Source organism: Nymphaea colorata, chromosome 9 (assembly GCF_008831285.2).
Source record: "Nymphaea colorata isolate Beijing-Zhang1983 chromosome 9, ASM883128v2, whole genome shotgun sequence".
Lineage (NCBI taxonomy): Eukaryota > Viridiplantae > Streptophyta > Magnoliopsida > Nymphaeales > Nymphaeaceae > Nymphaea > Nymphaea colorata.
Genome location: NC_045146.1, coordinates 594,382 through 605,420, shown reverse-complemented (window position 1 = coordinate 605,420; position 11,039 = coordinate 594,382). Strand labels below are relative to the sequence as shown.

Below are 11,039 nucleotides of genomic sequence, written 5' to 3'. Positions count from 1 at the left end.
GGGTCGTGGGCAAACTCTTCCTCAAATAATCTCCTTTTTTCAGCCTCTCCCTTATACCCTCTCTCCCGATCCTTTCCGTCCCCACCGGCGCCCATCCGCCGACGGCAAGATTTACGGCATCCGTTCGCTTCCTCCCGCAAGGTGGTTCCGGCGACGGGGTTTGCGTGCCGGCGGGCTCGCCCCTCTGGAGTTGAAGAGCCAACCTCGGTTCCCTTCCCTCCCCGCCGCCGTCGGGTGGTTCTCCTCCAGAGGTTAGGGTTCCGTCCGTACGCATCCCCTCTTCAGGCCCAGCGTCGGAGGGCGTCGCATTTTGCGGTCTCTTTATCATGCCTAAGGGGTCTAGGCACAAATCTCACAGGCAGCACAAGCACAGCGCGAGGGATTCGAGGGACGCGTTGGAGTCCGACGGGGAGGACGGGGTCGAAGAAGGAAACGTGGACTCTTCGTCGAAGAAGGCCAGAGAGGACGGCGTAAGGGGAAGTAGGGCCTCGAAGGGCTCGGAGTCGCCAGAGCCTGGGGGGAAGCGGAAGATCGCGGGCCCCTCAGCGGCGGATGTATTTGCGCCAGGAAATGATGAGTTTTCCGGTGAATACTTCCCCGCGAAGCGCCGGAAGGACAGGTCGGAGTCGGGTGTGTCGGACCGTTGGAATGGAGAGATAGAGGGCGTTGTGGAGGCTAGGGTTGAGTGCTTTAGCTCCGATTTAGATGCCCCAGGCAAAGAAGAGAAAGGGTTAAAAGCTAGGACATCGGCTGAAGTAAAGAATAAGGGTAGTCGCCGGTACGAGGGTTTGAGTAAAGAGGAAGCTACTCAGTTGGACGCTGAAGAAGGCAAGAAGAGCAGCAGCAAGAATGAGTCTTCATCCTCATCGAAAAGGAAACTGGACAGGGAGTCGGGTAGGAAGGAAGTTCATCAATTGAAAGAGGGAAAGGAGAAGGAGGTGGACAGAAAAGAGATGACTGTCGTCAGCGAGGCAGGCAAGAGCCAGAAGACCGAAGCTGGTAGTTCACATGAAGAAAGGCCACGTAAGAGGGAATCGGAAAATGCAGGTAAATGGTCCTGATCCTCTCGTTTTGGTTTTAACTCTCTTTATTTTGATGTTAACAAATTGCATTTTCACAACTGCTTTGTGCTTCCCTGGTTCTCATAATGGAGTCGCGGTTGCTTCATGTTCCTACAGAGCACTCTTATTGGTTATCTTTTATCCCAAGCAAAGCGGGACCAGTTTAAATCATTCTGAACTATTACTCTGTAGTACTAGAAACAACAGACAATTTTGAGATACTAGTGCACGGTGGCCGCTGAGGACTAAAATCTTTCTGAGCTACTTAGTCACTCGGAATAAAAGTAACAGACTGTAAAGACAATAGATCGTCACCCCATTAGGAAAGATACAGATTGTTGTAAAACAGAGAAGACTCGGGCCAATGTCCTAATTCCTACTTTGGTTTAACATGCTTACTAGCTTCATCCACTAGGATCTTTTTAGGTCAACCCTGCCAACAAATGGAAACAAATTATGGACAATATGCATATGAAAGGTTCAACAATACTTGGACAAACATTGCTCTCAAACATAATAAATGATAATTGGAACTCTTCTATTTCATCACAATATTTCGGAGTCTTGACAAGAGCCTGAACATTATTGTTATAACTTTCTGCTTCTTAACTATATAAGTCTTCCAGTTGTTGTCCCAGATGGCTAGGATAAAATTTCACAAACTACGCAATCGATCTCCCCTATATGTTCCAGTTGGCTCTTTTCCTATTACTTTTCATACTAAAGGTATCGTTTTTTTTTTGTGTTTTATATGCTTGATAGTGGATACACTTCTTTGCTAGTAATATGAAATGCCATCTTGTGGATATGGTTCTACAAGTCTGGATGCATATATAGGAATTTGGAAAAGACTACGGAAATATAACCCACATTTCAATATCTAGCAGTTGCCACCGTTTTGCTTTTCATGCTTGTGTTAAGGATGAAATTTAAAACCTGATAAAGAATGTAAACATGTTCATATGAATCTAAACCTTACCATTTTTGTTTATATTTAATTTCCTATATGGATTATGGAATAGTACTCGGATTTGGTTCGGATTTCTTTACATCAGAACTTGAATTCATCAAAAATCCAATTGATCTAGATTTGGTTAGTTGGTATGCAATAGGTACCCAAACCCTGATTTTTTTGTTTTCACTGTCTCAAAGATGGGTCATAGGATTTGTCAGAAAGCATCTTATCCTGGGTCATTTTATAGATGGTGCAAATTTGGCCAAATCCAGGCTTTTGGGTTCACTAGAGTCTATATGCATTACAGAGAGGTTTGTAACCAACTATTTAGTACAATGAAGAACTGTTTGGGTAATATGTGTTTAGGATCTCTATCTGTTAAGAAGATACTCCTATAGTTTCCTGAATTTGAGAATAGGACGATGATAAAGTGATCCTCATTCAACCAATGTTTGGTCTTCTTTGGTGTGACATATGCATGAGCACATAGTTGATGGTCAAATCTGAACTGTACAACAAAGTACAAAGTGAATCATGCATTACAATCTCCGTGATTCTGCAAGTTATCTGCACCAACAAAAGGGAACCTTTTTATACTCATAAAATAATCTAGTAACTGGCAGCTTCTAGTGGATCGATAACCAGAAAATTACATGGATCACTGGGAGGAACACCATTTTGCTTAACATCCAGGACATGATGGTCGACTCAGAATAAGAATATAAGGTATCATAATCTGTCGAACACATTGCCAGATGATGACCATTGAATTAATCAGGAACTTTAAGCCAAGGTCGTGGGGATGATGGAGACAAGGTTTGTGAGAGAATAGGGTTGATGCATTTGTTATGTGCAAGACTGAAGTCATGTGAATTGTACTGAAGGAATGGTTTTCATCTTCATCTGTTGCAGTTCTTATTATGTAATACTCGAAGTGGCATTTTACTTGGCAAAAAGCATATAAAACTGAATGTCAATTATGCCTGGTCATTAGTAAGCCCTTCAAACGGCAATCTTCTGAGTTAGAATCACCTTTTCTGAGTGTGGACTTTGTAAAATTTAAATAACTTTTGGAGATCAGACCAGAATGAATCAAGTTTGGGACAAAATTTATGTGATAGCTGATAAGTAGAAACAGGCCAGAGAGATTCTGCACATAGGTTCTGCCTGAGCAGCTCAAGTCGTTGTGATTAAAAGTGCGCTTAGGTGCTTGGCAGGAGCCTAGATAGGTGAGGGCTCCACAAGCAAAAGAAATGACACACTGATTAGACTTCCATTACCTTTTTTTTTTTAAAAAAGAAAAAATCAATTATAAAATTTGGCTTTGTTCTGTTAGGATTATCTTCTGATATATTGATTAAGATGGATTTTTTTTTTCAAACCTCCAGTTTCTTCTTTCATCCTCATACGTTGTTCTCTTTTCCATATTTTTTCTCCTTTTATATGTTTGATAGGACTTAGGCCATGCCTAGGCCTTTTCTGGGCTTGCCACTGGCCTGCCTAGCACTTTTAAGTTTTAACTACATAGCTCAAAGCATGTGAAAAGGAGATACCTTTTTGGAGTTAGCCACAAATGGCAGATTTGATCAAGCTGAAGATGTGTGCAGGTCCTAATTGTGTTTATTATTTTCTACACATAGGGGTTTGAACCAAGCTTGGCTTGTATGCGTGAATGTTAATATTTTGGTGGTGTTTTTTGCTTGTTTCATTAAACATCTTGGTGGACTATGTTTGTATTTTGCAAAAAGGATGCATGGAATTTTATGTTGTTACTGTTGTGTGATTGCTCGGAAACCTGATTGTGTCCATACTTTGCAGCTTCAACAGATTTGTTGCTTTTTACTACTTTTAGACTGGTTCAGCTGCAAAACTTTTAGTTTGACCTTCTGACCTTTTTCTTGTTGTAGCCTTTTAGGTATATTATTCTGTCTTCGACTGGTGTAGAAGATATAGGTGTTGTTTGATTAGCGTTCTCAGAATGGACCACTCACGTTCCTTCCTGGTGGGGGTCCTGCAGGCACATGCAAGCTATGGACATAACTCATGAGAACATGGTGGGATCTGCAGACATTTTACACTCATGGAACACCTTTTTTGGTGCTCTTAGCAGTCTGTGGTAAACCATGGAATGCATGGAGTGGCACAGAACACTTTGTGCGTTCTGTGGATTGCTCCATATCAAACAAGCTCATATGAGGCTTCTTGTCGTAGTTGTGTGTCCAACTCTTAGACCTTCCTTCCCAGGACAAACAAACCTTTACTTGAAATATCGAACAATTTGTTTTGCACAGAAGTGTGTGTAGTCCTTCTCTTTCTATTTTTCGTTCTTGAAGTTTTGCATTATTTTTGGAGAATCTGTTCCTCAATTATCTTCAAAGTCTTTCCTCTCTTGCTTGAGGTTTAGAAAAGTGTGAGCTTTGGGCATGTTGCTGGAAGTTGGGTTCTTATACATACTGTTCAGTTATTATTATCGTGATGAAACTGTAAGTTCGTTTTTTCTCATTTTCAATGGTTGGATTTTGTTCTAAGTTTCTAAACCTCTAATAATATGAGTGTCTGTTTGGGTACATTTTTGAATATGCTGGCAGTTGTAACATGTATAGGATTGGAAAGGTGGTTGATGTGCACAGTTGAGAATTTTTTAAAGGTGGTGAAGAAAAGTTGGGATGAGGAATAAGCAAGAGGCACTGTTGTGATTGTGTGAACATGAGCATGAGTGCAAAAAAGCTGCTTAACTTTCAGTAGAATAAGAAATGCACAGTGCAGACTAGTTTCAAGAATTTTCATCTAACCATCTAAATATCTTAATATATTTCAAAATCAAACAGGCAATTCGTGAACTGCATATGATCTTCTTGGAACAGTTGACATGCGTGAACTTTATTTTGTTAGGAGGATATATATTGTCTCTGATAGAGATCTGTTCCCTGTCCTCTGATCCAACGCTTCCAACTTGTAGGTGCAAGAATATTATATTATGTATTTTAGTCATAGTCTCCAGTGACTTTTTGTATAGTATCAGAATCCGGATTTGAAAATTTAAGTGGAACTCTAGGCCATCTTAGAAATGATGGTCATTGTTGTCGAGTAGAACTTTTTTTCTTGAAACAAATATGAAGACATTAAGGCATGTTTATTACATGGAGCAGGAAAAGTTCATTATGGTGCAGTTTTCAAGTGGTTGGACATCTGTTGCGCTCCAAGCAAACAAGCTTTGTTTGCTGTTTGCTCCTCTTTGTGCTATCTACACCTTTTTACTAAAACCCAAATATGTTGATTACCAAAGAAATTCAAACATCTGCCACTTGATTGTGTGTTGTAAAAGGAGTTTCATCAGCTAAGGTATTTGATGCTCAACCAGTTAAGTTTTTTTTTTTTTTTTTTTTTTTTGTCTATGTGGGAAAGTTTTTTTTTTTTTGAGTATTTTCAATATATCACGATTGACTAAAGAAGTCATGGTAAATATTTTGATTAATTCAGAGCATTGTTTTAGAAATACAATTATTGTAAAATGGGTTTAGCTTCCCTCCCTCTTTTGATGGTTTTTAATACCTTTTTTTTTGGGTTTATGATTACAGAGATTTTGCCGGCACCTCTCCAAAATTTAATCTTTTTTTTGTTCTCTTGAAATATCTATCTGAGATAAACCTTACAACATTATAACTTGTAAATCAATATACAAATATATTATCCCAGTGCTTAGCTTTCCTATCCAACTGATTTCTCACTTTGTTTAGTCCACACTGCTCAGATCTGGTGAAGTGAAGATACTTTGTCCTTGTGATTATGTTGTTTGTGAATTATAAGTTTTAGTGGTAATTTAGCTCTTCCAGGTGGGCACTGGGCAAGATTCTGTATGATTTGAGTGCACTGCTTTTGTCCATAAGAGGTCACTTGGGATGTGGACTGTCTGATATTCCTCTCTTTCACAAATGATTATTTGAATTTCTAAACTTATCTGATCTCTTTTGTGCATTGTTTGTTTGCATGTGCTGTATATCTTACCATCAGAGGTAGTTCCTTTTCTGGGAAAAATTTATGGCAACCACTTATGTGGGTTGTGCATGTGTTTACAGAATGGCAAATAAAGGATGAGTTACGGAACCCTGAGCTAGAGAAGGAGCTTGAGAAGCGCATTAGAAGGAGAGATGGATCTGGGGACAAAGATAAATGGCAGGAGGATGTTAGGGATAGTGATGACAGACGCTTGTCTTCTCGTGAGGATCGTGTTAAAAATGGAAGGTATAAAGATGAGAGAGATGAAAGACATAAAGATATACGATATAGGGACAAATACCGAGAAGATATTGATAGAGACCATAGATATCGAGATGATAAACACCGAGAGGAGCGCTCTTCACGAGATCACACTGTTGACAGATCTGATGAGAAACATTTGAGAGATGAAGGTAGATCATCAGGAAGCCGTCACAAGAAGAGCAAGCCTGAGATTGATCGAGACGGTAGTCCTAACTTGGACAGGAGCCTCCGGATGAAAGAGAACCGGGGGAGAAGATCTGATGATAATGAAGACCACAGTGATCACAAAAGTCGAGCTATCAAAGAAGCAAATGCTGATTTGGGGTTCAAAGCCTTGAACAGTAGTCGATCAGCATCTGAGAAGCCAAGGCCTGAAGCACATTATATGCGATCAGACATGGAGACGAGTCTAAGCAAAACCCAACTAAGGAGCTCTCCAAGCACTGGCAAGCGCATGTCTAAAGATCAACACATGTATATATTCGTCCCTTTATTGTATTGCTTACTTTTTAAGGAATTGAATACTGGTAATCTATGTCAGATGGACACTTCATTTATCCCAAGTATTCTTGGTCAACATGGTATATTACTCAGGTGCTCTTGACACTTCATGTACACAGTGAACACTATGTCTTTGTTGTATCTATTTATATATTATTTTAAGTTTTTGACTAGTTATCTGTGCTTCAATTCAACTTAAATAGTATATTTGCATTTCCTCAGTAATGACATCGAATTTCTGGTTCATAATTGAGAATATTGTAAGACTCATTCGTGCAACTGAATACACTAATGTAAAATGTTTACGTGTGTCCAATATACTCTTGCCATTTGAAGCTCTTATATTGTTAAGCATATTGTACCATGTGTGCCCTTGCTTCTGTGGTTAGTTTTTCCTCCCTTCTTGTTTATTTATCCTTTTATTGCCCACTTTTTGTTATCGTTCTTCTCTTGTAACTTTATCTCATTTATAAATGGGGATTTTATACCTTAATGTACTTAAAAAAGCAGCAGTTTATTATATTTTTAAGATTGAGACGATGTTCTTTTCTTCGGCTGACATGGATGGAAAACTTGGCTGACTTTTCAACCTCCATGAAATGCATTGGTACCAACCACTGGGTATATTTATATTATTTTTTTCCTGGCAGACTTGAAGAGGGACATACCTTTTTAAAATCATCCTTGTGAAATACGAACCTCTTATGATTCTGTGAGCGAACAGTCAACTGTCATGTTTTGGAACAGCAGTTGGTTTCTCAGTAATGGTGCTGTTTTATTTTAGTTGCCCAAAAATTTTAGTATAACAACAAACACTCTTAATCTGTTCGTTAACAAAATGCTTAAAGTTCTCCAGAAAATTGGCTTCATCTTTTTTTGTATCTCCAGGTGTGAATGCCGTGTATTCTCTCATTCTTAGTATAGTTATCCTGGAAATTTTGTCTGTGACTTGCTTTCTCTTGCTACAATTTTTTATCACTGTCCCACTGTCAATGTTGTTAACTTCCGTCCTCTGTCCTTCTAGGCATGGATCAAGGCAGGCAGATTCGGCTTACCCTGAATCCCCTTCCGAGGATAGATCTCGGCGACGTGCTGATTCTCCGGGACCAAAAGAACATGGTGGTGTTTCTTCTGTTGCTGAGAGGGTTTCTGAACCTCAATCTAGAGACAGAGAAAAGTCAAAGCATATTAGCTATGCAGATGAATCAGCTGTGGGAGATATTCCAGCACGCTCTGACAATGAGGTGCCTCCTTTCCTTAGCCCTGTTGGAAGATCTCCGAGGTCAGATAGCCGAGCTTCATCTGTTCGGCTGAGAAATAAATCCCCTTCACCAGCAACACATGAACATCGCCATTCAAGCAGAAGCAGTAGCAGGCGCAGTCTCGATCTGGATGAATCAAGGCATGCACGCAGCAGTTCTAAGGATGCACATTGTCGAGATCTTTTATCAAATGAAGACCGTGGTCTGGGGTCACCTTTGGATAAACCATCTGTGGATAGTTTCCAACATTTTGATGCACTCAATGGTGATGGAACTTCTCTTATTTCACCCTCTATTAGAGCTACTAACAATTTTGGAAATTCTGTTAGTCTGTTTCCTTCTCCACCTTCTCTTAGGCATGGTTTTGACTTTCCTTCTCTCTTGGCATTCTCAGAAGAGGACTCAAGGTCTCAGTCTGGTGATCGCAAGTTCAATGGTCGGTACAAAAGGAGCACTGATCTTGGCCAGGGAAGAGGGCCGCAAGCCAATGCTTGGAGAGGCATCTCAAGCTGGACTGGACCTGTCGCAAATAATTTCATTCCATTTCAACCCCAAGTGGGGCCTTCCCCTGCTGGATTCCACTCTATGCTGCCACAGTTCCAGGCATCACCAGTTTTTGGTGTCCGGCCATCTGTGGAGTTGAATCAGGCTGGCCTTTCGTATCACATGCATGATGGTGACAGATTTCCTGGACATGTACGTCCATTTGGATGGCGGAACCCAGGAGAAGATGCATGTCCACCACATTCTCAGAATCACTTACCTGGGTGGGATGCTGCAAACACTTTTGGAGAGGAGTCCCATCTCTATGGAAGGCCGGATTGGGATCAAAATCGTTATATGGTAGGAAGCAGGGGTTGGGAAATGAATGCTGAAATGTTGAAGGGACAAAATGGTGGTATAAGTATGGACGGTCCTGCTCAGAAGGAGCCAGAGTTCCATGGACGAGTGCCAGCGGAGGAGCCCGCATGGGCTGGACAAAATGGTCAGCGACAACGGCATGAGCGGCAACGACCTGAACGTGCTCCTGCTGAAAGCATAGAAATCAAGCGATCAGAAGATGCACCTGCAACTAAGGTTGAATCGGAAGCTCCTGCACAAGCAGTCCCTGCAAAAGAACGAGAGCATAAGATACCAACCATGAATATGTCTTATTACCTTTCTAAGCTTGATATCTCCTGTGATCTTGCTGGTCCTGACTTGTATGAGAAGTGCATAAATGCCATGAGCAGAAAAGGTGATACGGCAGGTGGTCAGTCTACCAGTCATCAAGGGCAGGTGTTGGAACCTCCCGTACATCTGGAGGTATTAGAACTTTTTGGTTTATCAATTTCAATGTAGTGATTAAATCTAATTAATCTGCACTTGTCCCATGAGTTAATAATTCAGATGCTTTCCATGGCCTTGTTGACGTGGTGTTTCCTATCCTGAACTTCTCAGCAATTTTTTTTCCTTCAAAAACTTTTGTTGGAGTAATTTAACTCAAATTTATTTTTAATTTATTTGATGTGTCACAGAACATTAACATTTACATTCTCGTCTATGACAGAGTACTGGGACTGGTAAAAAACTTGACAAGTTTGGTCAAGCATCTTCATTCTTTCCTGCAACAACTATTGCCCTTTTTGAGGTAAGTGTTATTGCTTGTGCCATTACCTCTTCTATCATTGTTTTTTTTTTTAATTTGTGAACTGAATTTCTTTGCGTAGGTTATTGAAAGGTCTTAGCCTTTAATAGAGATTATGTAAAAGAAAATTGTGGTTCGTTTCCAACCACTCTTTTTCTTCACTTTGGCAGTCCTAAGTTTTAAGTCCTTTTTTTCCCATCCTGGGGTTCTGGTAGAAATGTCTGGTATAGTACGCTTGTTCTGTTGCGCTGCTTTTTCTTGTCCTTTAAAAGGACTTGTTTGAGCCTGTGAAACGGTTCTTTGGTTCTTTTTTCAAGGTGCGTTGGTACTTGAAATGTGGTTCCAATTAACGGTCACGTGTAAAATTTTCTTTCCCGGGTGCTGCAAACTAATAGCATTGGCATAAAAGGAATGTAATGTCCGTTTTTTGAGTTTGTTCTAACAGGCTTTGTTGTTGCTTCTTTTGCAGCGGGCCATGAGTTTATATCAGAAGCAGAGGGATGAAAGGCAATTCAGCACAGTCTCATTCTCAACCGATGGAATTGAATCCAAGAAGGATCATCCGTCTTCTGATTCTGATATGGTAGGACCTTTAGCTGCACCTGAGCCCAACACTCAGGTCCTGAGCTTCACTAGCAAAAATAATCAAGAAAGCAAGTCCCCTTCTTGTGAAGGAGATGTTGCTTGTGCCATTGCGATGGGGCAAGAGGGTCCTTTTGAATCTTCTGTTCCAATCTGTTGTATTGCTGAGCACAAGCTGGATACCTTGCCTGAACCTACCGGTGATCCACATGTACCTGGTGCCAATGAAAGCTCATCTTTGTTGTGCACTGACCAAGTAGAGGCTGATGAGTCAGTTTGTGAGGCTTTGAAGTCAGATTTGATTGGATGTAGCGTAAAATTGAGTCGGATACATAATTCTCCTGAAAATACACGTTAAAACATTTTCTAATGTGTTTGAAGTGCAATTTTCACCAAATATAATCCATGCTTCATTGTTCTTTTTGCCCCTCATCTGCTGCTCCAGCCCTTTGATATCTCCTTGAGGCAGCACACCATGTTCCTTTCAGTTATCAAGGCTATCGTTGTATTGACAGCTAAGATTGTTATGGATACTCATGAGCGGCTTTCAGATAATTTCTTTCCAGGAATTTGTGCGCTGATGGTGGGAAATTTGCCTTCAGGTGGCGTTATTGGTTAGTTCTTTCTACTTGTACTTGTTTTCCTTTGCTTTATATACATCTCTCTATCCAAGTTTTGGAGAATACGAGAGTCCGTACGTGTTCTCGTGTATTTTTCATTTCTTGGATCCTTGCGTCTGAGAAGATATCTGCTCCAATTTGGGTTTTGAGATGAAATGCTTGGCAGGGAAA

The 11,039-nt window shown here is 40.6% G+C and overlaps 1 protein-coding gene across 1 annotated transcript; it reads left to right on the top strand.

Annotated features, from left to right (window-relative positions):
- LOC116260532 (uncharacterized) lies at positions 1-10,680 on the top strand. The gene is made up of 6 exons (XM_031638958.2): positions 1-1,047; positions 6,093-6,750; positions 7,802-8,304; positions 8,434-9,344; positions 9,589-9,669; positions 10,136-10,680. Exons 1-6 carry the CDS (start codon positions 327-329, stop codon positions 10,604-10,606), a joined length of 3,345 nt encoding a protein of 1,114 aa, XP_031494818.1. The 5' UTR covers positions 1-326; the 3' UTR covers positions 10,607-10,680.
- The last annotated feature ends 359 nt before the right edge of the window (positions 10,681-11,039 follow it).